Source organism: Molossus molossus, unplaced genomic scaffold (genome assembly GCF_014108415.1).
Source record: "Molossus molossus isolate mMolMol1 unplaced genomic scaffold, mMolMol1.p scaffold_m16_p_1, whole genome shotgun sequence".
Classification (NCBI taxonomy): domain Eukaryota; kingdom Metazoa; phylum Chordata; class Mammalia; order Chiroptera; family Molossidae; genus Molossus; species Molossus molossus.
In genome coordinates, this window is record NW_023425344.1 from 30,721,114 (window position 1) to 30,737,401 (window position 16,288).

Below are 16,288 nucleotides of genomic sequence, written 5' to 3' on the forward strand. Positions count from 1 at the left end.
TGGAGATTTTATCTCTCAATATGAGTTCTTATGACTGTAAAAGCCACTGAATTTAAGTTTTTTGAATAATGATATAAATTAATCCCATGTTACTGAGGATGAATTAGAATTTCACATTAGACTGGTATTTTTTATTTATTTTTATTCTCACCTGAGGACATTTTTGCATTTATCTTCAGACAAAGCGAGAGGGAGAGAGGGGGGAAGAGAGAGAGAGAGAAAAACATCGACGTGAGAGAGACATATCGACTGGTTGCCACCCACACAACCCCAACGGGGGGCCGGGGACAAACTGCAAGCAAGGTACGTGCCCTTAGCGGGAACCGAACCTGGGACTCTCTGGTCTGCGGGCTGACGCTCTAACCGCTGAGCCAAACCGGCCAGGGCTAGACTAGTATTTTTAATTCCTTTCCTGAATTTGCAAATGAAGAAATATTTTTATAAAATAAAAATACCTTCTTAATCCAAATTTTGAATATTATAAACCTAAGCCTTTTTAAAAAACACAATAAAATTTCTACTTGTGTTATTATTTCACATTTTAAAGAATGTAGTGTATTAAGAGAATGGCTTTGTAGTGTTTATTTATACCCCTGTTATGTAAGAATGAATTTGGGAGAACTTAAAAAAACAACAGGTTCAATAAGAATATTTAACACAAAGTTAAAAATAATTAAATGGTAAAAAATAGGGAGAGCCATCTTAACTAAATATTAAACCCAAGAACTCACCTAACTCACTGTCAAATAGATTAAAATCCTTTGCAAAAGTAAGGAAGGAAATTACACATTTGCTATTAGTACTAACAAGTCTTTCCCCTGAATTACATTTTTGTACAGTAAATACTTAGTAACTACTACCAGCATAATATTTTCCCATTCTGTGGAATGGAGAAAGGGGAGAGGATTTGGGGAGAGACACATATCACATAATGTCTATTTTGTTGAAAGCTTATTTGATCTTATGAAAATTGAAATGCAAAAGTATTTGACAGCCCTGGCTGGTTTGGCTCAGCGGTTAGAGAGTCGGCCTGTGGTCCAGAGAGACCTGGGTTCGGCTTCCGCTAAGGGCACGCACCTCGGTTGCAGTTTGTCTCCGGCCCTGGTTGGGTCATGCAGGTGGCAACCACTTGATGTGTCCATTTCACATCGATGTTTCTCTCTCTCTCTCCCTCCCACTCTATCTGAACAAAAAATGGAAAAAATGTCCTCGGGTGAGGATAAAAACAAACAAACAAAATATTTGTACATAAGGATAAGGAGATATGTACAGATTATTATTTATTAGTAGTTGTTATTAAAACATTGAAGCTGGTTTTTCAGTGATTATACTCTGAAGTACTATTCAGGGTTTTAAAAGAATGTGGTAGTTATAGCTGTGTACTGACCTGAAATAATAATATGATAAATTGAGTAAAAAAAAAAAAATTAAATTGTAAGGCATTATGTAAAGAACTTTTGCTTCTAGGCATGATGAACTGCTGGAGACAAAACTTAGTCTTTTTCTGTAAACAACTGGAAAACTAGATAAAATATATGAAACAATCTTTTCAGAACTTTGGACAATAGCAGAACAGGACCATGATCCTTGAGAGAAGGGAAACAAATGAGCTGAACTCTGATCTCTCTGGCTTTTTGCTTGGCGGCACGTGTGGCGTAGTGGAGCAGAGATAACAGTCTCATTAAGTGGAGAAGGCAGAAATTAGAGTGTAGCAAGTCTGAGGAGGCTAGAAATTACAAGGCAGAGTTCCACAGAGGATCAAACTCTAAAGGATCATGCTGCAACTTAATTACCTGCCAGAAAAGAGCTCCACACTCTAGAAGGAAGGCAACAAAATCCAGACACTCAATATAACATTCACAGTGTTCAGCATTTAATGAAAAAAAGAAAAAAAAATTAGCCAAAAATGTAGAACATTTGACTTATCACTAGGAGAAAAAGTTAGTAGAAACAGACTCAATTGACATATGATAGAATTAGCAGACAAGGATGTTAAATGGCTGTTACAACTACATTCATGTACTGAAAGGAAAACATGAATGTATCGACAAGAGAAATGGAATACATAGAAAAGAACTAACTCAGGCTGTTGTGACTCACTTGGTTGGGTGTTGTCCCATGCACCAAGAGGTGGCTGGTTCAATTCCCAGTCAGGGCGCATGCCTAGGTTGCAGATTCAATCCCCAGCCCCAGTCAGGGTCATGTGGGAGGCGACCAGTCTGTGTCTCTCTCACATCAATGTTTCTTTCTCTCCCTCCCTCCCTCCCTCCCTTCCGCTCTATCTAAAAATCAATGGGAAAACATACCCTTGGGTGAGGATTAACAAAAAAAAGAACATGGAGATATATACCATGTTCATGAATTGGATGACATGATGTTGATATATCAGATCTCCCTAAATTGATCTATAGATTTAATACAACTCCAGTCATCCCAGCAGGTTTTTTTTGTTAGAAATTGAAAACTAAATAAATTATAAAATTTATAATGGAAATGCAAAGAACTGAGAATATTCAAAGCAATCTTTTAAAAAAAGGAATTTGAGGGACTTCCAACTTATTATAAAACTACAGTAATTAAGACAGTGAGATATTGGCCTAAGGATCAACAGACCAATGTAACTGAATAGGGGATCCAGCAACAGAATCACAGTAACACGTGGTTAGCTGAGTTTTGACAAAGGCATCTAAGCAATTCAATGAAGAAAGAAAACTCTCTTCAACAAATGGTACTGGAAAAGTTGAATAGCCTTATGGAAAAAAAATCAAAGTACCTTAACTCCCACCTCAGACCATATTCAAATTTGAGGTAGGTTATAGGCCCAAACATAATAGCAAAAACTGAGGATTTTAGAAGAAAACCTAGGAGAATATCTTCTAGATCTTTAGGTAGACAGAGATTTCTTTTTTTTTTTAATCTTCACCCGAGGACACTTTTGCATTCATCTTCAGATAGAGCGAGAGGGAGAGAGGGAGGAAGAGAGAGAGAGAAATATCAATGTGAGAGAGACACATCGACTGGCTGCCACCCACACAGAGCCAATCAGGCCGGAGACAAACTGCAGCCGAGGTACATGCTCGTAGTGGGAACCGAACCTGGGTCTCTCTGGACCGTGGGCCGACGCTCTAACCTCTGAGCCAAACCGGCCAGGGCGACAGAGATTTCTAAAACAGGACACAGAAATAAAACTATGAAAGAAAAAAGTTACAAATTAAACCATAAAAATTAAAACCTGTTACTTATGAAAAGACATTCTTAAGAAGGTAAATAGGCAAACCACAAATTGGGAGGAAATATTTACAAAGCATATAATCTGACAAAGGATTGGTATCCAGGATGAGTAAAGAACTTCTACAACTCAGTTAAAAGACAACTCAATTTCTTTAAGAGGCTCAGTATTTGAATAGGTACTTCACAAGTAAAGATACATAAATGGTAGCCAATGGACACATGAAAAAGTGCTTAACATCATTAGTTATCATGAAATGTATATTAAAACCCCAAGAAGACATCTCTACATGTCTAGTATAGTAGCTAAAATTAAAAACCCTCATAACCAAATGTTGCTGAAGATGTGTAGTAACCAGACTTCTCAGGCATTGCTGGTGGAGTGTAAAATGTTAAACTACTCTTGAAAATGTTGTCAGTTTCCTGTAAACAGATGCCTATTATATAATTCAGTAAGTCTACTCCTAAGTATTTTCCCAAGGAAAATGGGAATGAATGTCTACAAAGACTTGTATAAGAATGTTTATAGCACCATTACTTATAATGGACAAAAATCTGGAATTAACCCAAATATTCATCAAAGTGGAAGAGATAAACAAATTGTGGTACGGTATACACAAGCAATAAAAAATGAGGTACTTATTCAGTAGAAGTATGTATGTATCTCCAACAATATGTTGAATAAAAGAAAGCAAACACAATGGAGTACTTACTGTGTGATTCCATTTATATGACGTTCTAAATAGAACTTACTAATCTTTGGTTTAAAATTCAGAAAATGGTTGCATTTGGTATGGGGAGGACTTCTTGAAAAGCAGCACAAGAGAACTTTTTTGAGGTGATGAAAAGGTTCTGTGTCTTTATAGGAATATATGTTTCAGATGTGTGTATATTTTTCAAACCTCAACTGTACATTCAGGATTTGTGCATTTCATTGTATGTGAAGTTTAGCTCAAAATTTAAAATTTTCCTGTGTGGAAATGTGATTACTATGTAGATATTTGATAATATTTTGGAATTAGTGTTGATTTTAAAAAGTATGATAATAGTCTTGTCACTATATTTTCTAAAAGACCTAGTTTTTTAAGAAATTCATCCAAAATGTTTAAAAATTAAATGGTATAGTGCTTGGAATTTACTTGAGAGTATTCATGGGGGAGTAGGTATAGATTAGATAAAACAGATGTGATCATGTGTTTGTAACTGTCAGAGCTTGAGTGATGGATGAATTGGATTTATTGAAATGTTCTATTGGGATTTTTTGTTTTTATTTTGTTATTTTGTTTTTAATTCATCCATCTATCTGTATGTTAGAAAATGTTCATACAATGAAGTGCAAAATGACGTTATGTAGATGTGATCATATTGTTTAAAAATGCACACGCATACACCTGTCTGAAATCTGGTACTGTCTTTATATACAAAACAATATTAAAAATTATATACATTTGTATAAAAAAACAGTCTGAAACATACTCCAAATTCGTAAATGGTTCCCTCTTCTCTACTGTTTGAAATTCTTTACAATGAGCATGTGTTAGTTTTGTAACTAGAAAACCAAATTAATTTTTGTAACAGATTGAACAGTAATAGAGTTAAATAAAAGCTTAGATCACATGATACCAGGTTCTTTGAGAACTCCTTGGTGAGCAGTTTGTCTTGATTAGAGTGGCCAGAAAGACTTCGATGAAAAAGATTTCAACTGGGCCTTACTGAATAGATGGAATTGTATCTATCATGTCCTTTTGAGACCTATAATAACATTTAAAACTTTAATTCATTATTATATTTTTATGCTACAGTATTATTTTTTTCTTTATCTTTTGAGGGAATAAAGCACCTCCAATTTTTAAATTAGACCTGTGTCTCTAATGATACTGTTTTATAATTTCTGCAACAGTTCATTTGAGAAATCTTTTCTGCTAATAATACACAGTACATTATTAGGTATAGTTTATTGCACACTTGAGTTTGCTATGTATTAAGTGTTTAGAAGAAGACACAGTCCTTGCTTCGTCTTCTGTAAGCAGGTCATACATACAAAACATCTAGAAAGATATGCCAAGACAACATTTAAGCAGTTGCACGATAGTGTGAGGAAAACCTTAAAAAGGAAAGATGATCACAAAAGGGGGAGCATTAATAATGCTTCTCAACTACTAGATGTTAATATTCATTAATGCTATAAACCAAACAAATGTAGGTATATATATGTAGCATTTATATGCACATATATACATGTGTTGTAAATGAGCAGGAAAAGGTCTGGAAGGAATATCAAACATAACTAATGCTACCTTACCTCTGGAGGAGAACAGGATGAGAGGATCTGTGATATTTTTATAAGGAGAACTAATAAATATGGTTCATATTAAGTTTATAGAATACTTGATAATATCCCACACTTTATTGCACAGACAACCTTAATATTAAGGATTTTAAAAGTTGAATACTAGCCTAGCCAGTGTGGCTCAGTGGTTGAGCGTCAACCCATGCACCAAGAGGTCGCTGGTTGGATTCCCGGTCAAGGCGCATGCCCAGGTTGTGGGCCATTTCCCCTGTGGGGGGCATGTAGGAGGTGGCCAGCCAATGTTCTCTCTCATCGATGTTTCTATCTCTCTCCCCCTCTCCCTTCCTCTATCTCTAAAATCAGTGAAGAAAAAAATTTAAAAATAAATAAAATAAAAATTGAATACTCATTGACTATTTCATAAACATAAACACATATATATGCATAGCGTGAATTAATAAATATTTCAGTTTTAATATACAAGGTTAAAAATTATATGTTCTTTTTAATTTATCCTGATTCTCTTAGTTTAATTCACTGAAAAGCCATCAGTTTTTAGGTAGTTTTAACTCTTTTCCTTTGGAGTCCAGTAGAAAAATAAACAAACCTGTAATAGTCTTCCAGTATCAAAACTTAAAAATTTATGTTCTCATTTTTGCCTAATTTACTTCAGAGGTGTGTATGTGTGTGTGTGTGTGTGTGTGTGTGTGTGTATGTGTGTGTTTTATCCTCATCCGAGGACATTTTTTTATTTTTTGTTCAGATAGAGTGGGAGGGAGAGAGAGGAAGAGACAGAGAGAGAGAAAAATCAATGTGAAAGGAACACATCGAGTGGCTGCCTCCTGCATGACCCAACCAGGGCCGGGGATAAACTGCATCTGAGGTACGTACCCTTAGCACCCTTAGTACGCACCCTTAGGTGTCTCTGGACCACAGGCCGACGCTCTAACCGCTGAGCCAAACCGGCCAGGGCTGTGTGTGTATTTTGTTTTTTGAGAAATAAAATCTTAGTTTTACCTAGTCCTCCACCTTTATTTTTTCCTTCCATATCTCTCAAAATCACTGCTCTGTAAAATTGATATGTAAAATTCCTGTGCATGGTTTTGCTGTTTTACTAGTAATGTATGTATCAATAGACAATATTTACTGTTTTAAAATTTGACAGTCTTTTATTTGTACACTTATACATGTTATCCTTCATATATAAAAACACCACAGATATTATAGACCACCCTAATCCTGCTTTTCTCCTCCGAGGTAAAAATATAGTTAAACGTGCATTTTTCTAGACCTTCCCCTTTGCTTTACATTATATGTAGTTTACAAAAACTACACAACGTAAGTTCTGTACTATATATACTGTTTCTAAACTTGCATTTTCAAAACCCTTACACTTGGTATGTCTAGGAGCTTTGAGCATGTCAGTACATAAAGCTCTGTCTCGACTCCATTCTTTTAAACTGTTGTAGAAGTAGTTTATGGTTTGGCTATCCCATTATTTATTTTGCCATTCCTCAGCGATGGACTTTAGGTTGCTTTCAGATTTTTCATCTTTATAAACAATGATGTTTTGAACTCCTTTGTGTTCATTTTTCTTTCTCTTGGGTAAGTATTAGAAACTAGAATTGCTGAGCTGTTGGACATGTGTATCTGTGTTTCTTTGTCATTTTCAGATTGCATCCTCCAGATTGGCTTTACCACATTTTATTCCCCATTCGCTAATGATTATTTACCTTTTTCCTTCTTCTCCATAGGGTTTACTAGCATTGGGCATCAGTAAGTCTGTTCAAACACCAGATCCTACTCATCCGTAAGGACATTGCCTTTATCTTTCTGTTTCTTTTCATGGCAAGTCATTGAAATAAAAGCAACTTAATTTTAGAAACCTACTGTTTATGTACCTGCAGTTTGTGTTAAAGACTTGGTCATTTCTTCCACTGACGTATACTCATTGCTATGTCAAAGTAAATTTGAAAATAGAGTTTAAATTATTTATGTGCTTTGTAACATGGCATAGAGATCTTGTTCTTTTATATTTGATAATTAAAAATAAAGCACATATTTTGATTTTAGAGTTCTTTTTTTTAAAAAAAAATACGTTTTTACTGATTTTTTAGAGAGAGAAGAACGTAGAGAGAGATAGAAACATCCATGTGAGAGAGAAACATCAATTGGCTGCCTCCTGCATGTCCCCCACTAGGGATCGAGCCCACAATCTGGACATGTGCCCCCGACTGGGAATCAAACTGGGATCTCTCAGTCCATGGGATGACACTCAATCCACTGAGCCACACTGGTCAGGCTAGAGTTCTGTTTTATTTGGTCCAAGGAAACATATATTTCATACTTAGACTAATAGAGCACTCAATCTAAAATAGTGATACCATCTAGTAAATCCATAGTTAATCTATTTAAATCCTCTTATTGTGATTTGGAAATAGCATTCTGTTAATATTTTAGATTATTTATTTGTAAAATGCGTATGCTTTTTATAATATATTATTTTGATTCCTACCAGTTGTTTGATAGAGATTTTTTTGTTGTTGCTTCTAACATAGCCAGCTAAAACTTTTGAATTCCTTAAGCATCATTTTTAGAAACATACTTCAGTAATAGAATTTGATCAATCTTAAGACAAAAAATACACTTTTATTTCTGTAAAGGAGTCTACCTCTGTGCTTTATAAATGCCTTTCTTTACTTAAAAGCAAGATACTACTGTTTTTTTTATAAATAATAACATTTTCTGCCTATTAGATTTTCTGAGCAGTTTTATACACCCAAAATTTTAAAACATGGTAAAATAAAATTTTAAAAACATGGTTGTGAAGATTTTTTCTCAAAGTATTTTCAATAACCTATTTTAGTGCTGCAAAATCTTCTACAAAATTTATTCAATATATTAGTCACTAAGCAACATATGACTATTGAGCACTTGAAATGTGGCTAGTGCAAACATTTGAAAATTTACTTAGCTAAATTTAAATTGCCTTGTGTGGTAATGATTTATTTTGGACAGTGCAGATCTACTGAATTAAAAATTTCAGTAAGAATCTACAAGTCTCTTGAAAATTCATTATGAAAATAATGCTGTTTAATTTAGGTCTTCATTTACTTTACATACGTGTGCGCGCACGCGCATGTATTTGGTGGGGAAATCTTTTAGAAGAAAAATTTTTCTAAATCAAGCCCATAGAACATTATACATTTATAAAGTAAGAATTCCCTATGTCAAGATTATATATTTACAAAAAATATAAAAATCAGTTTTTAATAAGCATTCTTATTTAATTTCATCTGCCAGAAGGGTGCCATAGAATTTGGGTTTGGGAGTAAATTTCCTAGGAAATATTTTTATTAAGGAGTGAGTCTTTTCTTTTTATAGCATGTCATATTTCTTAAGTTAATACTCAGTATTTTATTGGTATATTCAGAAATACAAAAGAATGTACATAAAGACCAAAGATACTTGAAAAATGATTGAGATTTTAAAAATTGTCATAAAAACACCCAGAAAATGAGCTCTTAGTCCTAGAAGTTAAGTTGCTGTGTGCTAAAGTATATAGAACCAGCAACAAGTATCCAACCTCAAATTATAGGTAATATAAATCATCGATTGGCTGTACAAGAAGACCAAAATAATTCAATTAGAAGCTGTATTACAAGGAAATTTAAATGTTATCCTGTTCATTAACATTTGAATGTATTTTTAAAAAATATTAATTTTACAAGCATTTGTAGTACATTAAAGTACTTCTATTAAATTAAAATAAACTATATAGACAAGGAATCAGCAAAATATTCCTGTATTAAATTATATTCATTGTATTTATGTATTTTCAAAGAACTTGCAGTTTTCCCTCCCTTTATGTTGACTTTCTGATTAGATTTGAGTTGGGCACTTCAACTTTATTTAAATATAAAACCATAACATCTTAATATTGTAAGAAGTTTTTTTGTTTTCATTAACCTAGTAAACATATATTTTGAAAGGAAACAATTTGTATTTCTTGTAAACTATATTACTGTTTTTATTTTTCAGGTATGGATTTTCAAATATGCGCTACATTGCTTCACTAATAAGTGGCGTTGGTATTTTCATGATGGGTGCAGGATTATCTTGGTACCATGGAATTATGGGTTTGCTTAATCCTCAACCAATGGAATCTCTGCTCTGGGTAATCACTTTCCCCCCTCAGTTTTGAAGTAACATGAAATAGTATTTAAGTATGGTGGAATGCCTTAGTCATATTGATATTAAAGAACAGGGCTAACATACACCTTCTTGACTGTTATAAAGGGTTATGTATCTGTAGTGATGACCTCTAAATTCATACAATTTAATGATGGCAGTTCCATTAATTTTTTTAGTTTCTGTTGAAGACATTTGTTCACTTTTAGCCCCAAGAATAATCTCTCATCAGTTATTAAAATATCCAGTCCCATGTAATAGTCATATGTTGGAGTTGTATATTAAGGTAAAGTTTCTCATTTCCTCCCCTGGTAAGAAGCCTACACTGGATAAATGGGAAGATGGGAACATAGTCACCTTATATCTTTCCACCCAGGGTTTCTACCCTTCTCTCCTACTCCCTAGGTTGCTTCTGGCAACATTGAAAGCAGGAATAGGGGACAAACAGCACTACTTTTTTGGCATCATTGTCATTTTGCACCAGTTTCCTCTGACCTTTGTAGAGATTTAAAGCTGTTTTTTGTTTTTTCTGTCACGGGCACTTAATGGAGATTACCTTGCTTGGCTAGCTCCCTTGATGAGCACAGTTTGGTCATGTAGAACACACACCCTCTTACCTTCTGCGTCTCCTGGTATAAAAAGTCCAGACTGCCCTGGCCGGTTTGGCTCAGCGGTTAGAGCGTCAGCCTGCGGTCCAGAGAGACCTGGGTTCGGTTCCCGCTAAGGGCATGTACCTCAGCTGCAGTTTGTCCCCAGCCCTGGTTGGTTGTGCTGGTGGCAGCCACTCGATGTGTCCCTTTCACATCGATGTTTCTCTCTCTCTCTCTCGTCCTCTCTCTCCCTCCCACTCTATATCTGAACAAAAAAATGGAAAAATGTCCTCGGGTGAGGATAAAAAAAAAAATTCCAGACTATTTCTGCTGAGGTTGCTTTGCATTTAGCAAGAAGCCTTGGGGCAGTTGGTGTCTTTTCAGAAGACCGCCCTACTCAATTCCATGTCTGGGTCCTGTGTGTTAAAATACACATCTTTGACACATTCTTTGTGGGAGCGCAGTTTTTTCCCCAAACCCAGATATCTGCTCTGCTGACACAGATAATATTGGTTAGTAGACTTGTCTATAAATTGGGTGTGCATTAGATACAGTTCACTGTGATCACTAACCTCTAGGGACACACATCCAGCTTTCTGTGCAATCTCAACAGCTTTCTCCAAAGAAATTTTTACTTTTGGCTTCTTTGACCTCAGTTGTGCTTATGTAGGCTAGTGGGTGTGGAACTAGGAGTTGTAAAACCAGGATTGGGCCACCTGTGCAAGGCTTGAATAGATGGGAGAGTGCCCCATTTTGGAATGTGGGGTACTTGTAATCGACTTTGTTCTCAACTGGAGTGAATCTCATTCATTTTTAAAATTTTTGTTATTTTTTTGTTAATCCTCACCCAAGGATATTTTTTCCACTAAATTTTTTTTTTTTTTTTTTTTTGAGAGAGTAGAAGGGAGGGAGGAAGGGTGAGAGAGAGAGAGAGAGAGAGAGAGAGAGAGAGAGAGAGAGAGAGAGACATCAGTGTGCGAGAGACACATCGATTGGTTGCCTCCTGCACATGCCCCAACTGGGGCCAGGGATCAAACCTGCAATCCAGGTATGTGCCCTTGACTGGAAATAAACCCTTGACCTTTGGTTCACGGGGCTACACTCTAACCATTGAGCACACTGGCCAGAGCTGGAGTTAATGTCATTTTAACTTCTTGTTACACCTATATACCTACATAATAACACGCCTATGAAACTAGGCTTTTTCTATAGTTTTTATTGACTGGTTGTTTACCCTAATACATTTTATATAATTAAAATGAAGAAGGGCCTGGCCATTGTGGCTCAATGGTTGAGCATCGACTCATGCACCAAGAGGTCTCCAGTTTGATTCCCAGTCAGGGCACATGCCCAGGTTATGGGCCAAATCCCTAGTTGGGGGCATGCAGGAGGCAGTTAGTCCATGTTCTCTCTCATCGATGTTTCTATCTTTCTCTCTCCCTTCTCTCTAAAATCAGTAAAGAAAAAAATTTTTTAAATAAAAAATAAAATGAAGAAGGATATTTTCTCCATTCTGCAAAGGTTTGGCCATGTTATAGATATCTCACTGCCTTAGCATTCATCTAATTTGTACAATGTTACTTTATAGAGGCAAATAAATGAATTACTCTGGAATTAGGGATTGATTAATTAAATATTCAATTGTGTATATGTTTTTTGTGTTTTTTTTATAATCCTCACCTGAGGACATTTTTCCATATTTTGTTCAGATAGAGTGGGAGGGAGAGAGAGGAAGAGACAGAGAGAAAGAAACATTGATGTGAAAAGGACACATCGAGTGGCTGCCACCCGCACGACCAACCAGGGCCAGGGACAAACTGCAACCGAGGTATGCGCCCCTAGCAGGAACCGAAACCAGGTCTCTCTGGACCACGGGCCGACGCTCTAACCTCTGAGCCAAACCGGCCAGGGTGAAGTTTTGAAGCTTCTAGAAGCTCTTCTATCTTTCAGTAGCTAAATGACATTCCTTCCATCAGATAATGACTGTTATTAAATAATAGATTCAGCACACCATAGACCAATTTATATTTATTAAGTATTATCTTGGAATCTTGGTGAATATATGGTGTCTCATTTCCTTGGGTGATAAGTGTGTCTTAAGTCCTTTTTGGAAGGAGACAGGATTAAAAAGAATTACTAGAAAGTTCAGTTACTATGTTTCAGATTGGCAGCCTGACTGAGTGAAAAGAGCTTAGAATTGAAACTGGAAAGCCTATATTGTAGTTCTTACTCTGGTAGCATTTCAAGCAAATCATGTAGCCTTTGGAAATTTCAGCTTCTTCAACAGAATTATGAAAGTGTTGGACAGGGTTCAAAATTTTCAAACCTCTATTTTAGGATGCTTAGGGGTCCAGAAAGGTAATATTAAAAATTCTAGCCCTGGCCGGTTTGGCTCAGTGGTTAGAGTGTCGGCCCGTGGTCCAGAGAGACCTGGGTTCGGTTTCCGCTAAGGGCATGAACCTCGGTTGCAGTTTGTCCCCTGCCCTGGTTGGGGTTATGCAGGAGGCAGCCACTTGATGTGTTCCTTTCACGTCGATGTTTCTCTCTCTCTCTCTCTCTTTCTCTTTTTCCCTCCCACTCTGAGCAAAAATGGAAAAATGTCCTCGGGTGAGGATTTAAAAAAAAAATTCTACAGATGATTGGTTTGAATTTCATATAAAAATTAAAAACAAATTTTTGTATGTATTGATTTGAGAGAGAAGAAGAGGGAGAGAGAGAGGGAGAGTAACACTGATTTGCTGTTTCACTTATTTATGCATTCATTGGTTGCTTCTTATATGTGCCCTGACAAGAGATCAAACCTACAACCTTGGTGCATGGGACGACACTCTAACCAACTGAACTACCTGGCTAGTGCGCATTTAAAATTTTTTAAAGTTTGTGTTGCTAGTTTACTCTTTCTATATATCTTGGATTAAAGTTACTCTTGACATCTTTATTTAATACTAAGAGTGTCCTGGGACTACAAGTAAAGGAGTGTTACCGAAAAAAATTGATTACTGTTTATACTTACCTTTTGAATCAGAATTCAGAAAGAATTCTCTTTGTACTTGACATCCAAACAAATACAGAAGTTATTTGAGTATGGGAGTGGATCTTCCTGCATCTGGTATTCACAACCCCAGATTTCAAATATTTGTGTTAATTTTGAACTTCAAAAATTTTTATACTAATTAAAAATTCTTTCATCTTTTATAATATGAATTGAAGTTAGGTCATGATGTACATTCTGTAATACACTGGTACAGTGCCTCATTTTGGAATGTGGGGTACTTTGTAACCTAGTACAATAGTATGTTATACCCAGGGGTGGGCATGTATGGAAAATAACATAATAATACAAGAATAAGCTCTATGTTTCATGTACTTACAACTGTAAACCTACTTTTGCCCACGTGTGTGTGTAAATATATATATATTACTGTATTAAAAAAATAGATGGCCATCACATTTTTTTTTTTTTGGTACATGCCCCTAGCAGGAACCAAACCCAGGACTCTCTGGTCTGCAGTGCAACGCTCCAACCGCTGAGCCAAATCAGCCAGGGCGGCCATCACATTTTTAAGCTTTTATTTATTTCCTCATATGAAGAGACCATCTATTTCATTTTCCTCATTTGAGCTGTTTCCCATCAAGATCCTTATGGGAAGGCTTCAATTCAAATTCATGTTTCCATTTTAAACCTTACAAAGTATGAACAATTGTGATTTTTTTTTAGTGAAATATTAATTTATGATTTATTTTAATATTTATTTTCTAGGCATATTGTATTTTAGCAGGATCACTGGTATCTGAAGGAGGTATGTACTGTCATAGTATTTATTTATTCTTAATTTAGTAATATATATTTAGCAGTTCGTTTAAAAAAAAAACCTGTGGGAATAGGAATCTAAGCTTTGTCTACTTTTAAGGAGTAAATTTTTTGTAATGATGTACTGTGGCTGTTCCCATAATGGATAGGGCAAGGGAAAAGCTATTTTTTCTTGAGCATCATATTATAAAACTCAAAACATTTGAAATGGAGTATAAAAATATAACTATATACGGAGTTCTAAAAAAACTAGGTTTTAATATGTTAATCAGAGAAGGCTGTCTTTTTTTCAACACATATTTCAGAGTTTCTGAAAGTTTCAGATGTTATGGTATTATGACAGAGTTCTACTGTCATGTATGAAACTGCCTGATTCACTGCCTTACTCATAGTATGTTTTCTTCTAAAACACTGTCACTTTCTGTGCAAAGTGTTTCCTTCCTCTTCGTCTAAAAAATGGTGATAACACCACGTGCCTCAAAGACGGGGAGGATCAAAAGTGATTGTGCTTACTTAGTGTGATGCCTGCCAAATAACAGCTGTCCAATCAATTAAAGCTCTTGTTGTGGTAATGATGTTTAAATTATTATGGTTTAGAAATATGGGATTCATTATGTTGTGATGATTAATTGGGGCCTTGGTAATGACTAGTTAATGCAGAACTTTTCCTTATTTCCAACCCTGACATGAAAGTAGTATACATATTTATCTTTTGAGATGCCATCTTTAAAGTTTGGAGGCATGAAGTTTCTTTCTTGCTGATATGAATGCTTTTCTTTCAGCAACACTTCTTGTTGCTGTAAATGAACTTCGTAGGAGTGCTCAGGCCAAGGGAATGTCATTTTACAAGTATGGTATGTATTTTAGAAACCAGGTATCTTATTTCATCTCCTTTTTTTGCTTAAAATTGCCTAGTATTGTTGCTTTGTTCTTTATAGATCTATCTATATAAAATATATCTCAGTGTCTTTCCTGTGTGTGACTCTTACATATATATCAATTCTTTTTTCTTTTAAATCCTCATCTGAGGATATTTTTTCAGATGGGGGGGAGGGGGGAGAGAGAAAGAGAAATACCGATGTGAGAGAGACACGTCAGTTGGTTGCCTCCCGCACGACCCAGACCAGGGTACATGCCCTTGACTGGAATCAAACCCGCAACTCGGTCTGCGGGCTGACGCTCTACCCCCTGAGCCAAACCGGCCCAGGCTACATCAGTTCTTTTAAAGAGAGAAATGTAATGTAATTTGAACATGAACACTTTATATTTGGATTTAACTTAAGTAAATTACAGTATTTCTGTATATACTTATATAACTTAAGAAAGCAATTTGAACATGTAAGCCAAGAAATTGTTTGCATTGAGCGGTATTTTTAAAATCAGGATCTCATACATTTTTAAACATAATTTATATCTTAATTTTAAATGGATATTTATTAAAATGTTACCTGAGAGTATCAATTTAAGATTTCAGAAAGTTTCTTTCTTGTGTCTCCCTCAATGATTAAGTAATGGAAAGTCGTGATCCTAGTACAAATGTTATATTATTGGAGGATACTGCAGCAGTCTTGGGAGTGACAATAGCAGCCACTTGTATGGGCCTTACTTCTATGACAGGTAAATATTTCTTATATTACAAAGTGATTGATTTGTACTACTGAAATAATTCTCTAATATGTGAAAATTTTCTTTTATATCATTGAATAATTTTAAACCAGTAGATTGTTAGATGCTAATTTTATACTAACCTATTAACTTATTTGTATAAAACATTTGGTCAGTAAAAGTGTAATATTTCTCTGAGTTAGGAATTTCTCTTGGAAATAAAGAAGGCTATTAATAGAGTATTTCTGTAATGCTCTAAATCTTTCTAACTGTGACTTAATAAATTATGCAATTATTCTTTACCTATAGAAGTATTGATATTTGTCATATTGACCTCACAGGTTTATTAAGATAAATACAAGAGAGATTTCTAATGAACTCTAAAGCTCTAAATAAATTAATAAATATTGTGGCTCTTGTTAATTTGTCTTTTCCACTGTTAGTACCAATAAGTGCTATTGCTTTCCTATTTCCTTGACTCAAGTTGGTTCCACCCTCATTTTGGTAGCTAGTTAAGTGTTTTGAAGGCCAATACAATACAGATCAATCAGAAGACAGAAAAATCATTTTATT

The 16,288-nt window shown here is 35.3% G+C and overlaps 1 protein-coding gene across 2 annotated transcripts in view; it reads left to right on the forward strand.

Annotated features, from left to right (window-relative positions):
* SLC30A9 (solute carrier family 30 member 9) overlaps window positions 1–16,288 on the forward strand; it is an 80,777-nt gene that overhangs the window by 42,459 nt on the left and 22,030 nt on the right. For both annotated transcript variants that reach the window (XM_036267615.1, XM_036267614.1), the window contains 5 exons: window positions 7,273–7,328; window positions 9,560–9,695; window positions 14,060–14,099; window positions 14,893–14,964; window positions 15,620–15,727. In XM_036267615.1, the coding sequence (XP_036123508.1) occupies window positions 7,273–7,328; window positions 9,560–9,695; window positions 14,060–14,099; window positions 14,893–14,964; window positions 15,620–15,727 (412 nt within the window). The remainder of the gene's footprint in view (window positions 1–7,272; window positions 7,329–9,559; window positions 9,696–14,059; window positions 14,100–14,892; window positions 14,965–15,619; window positions 15,728–16,288) is intronic.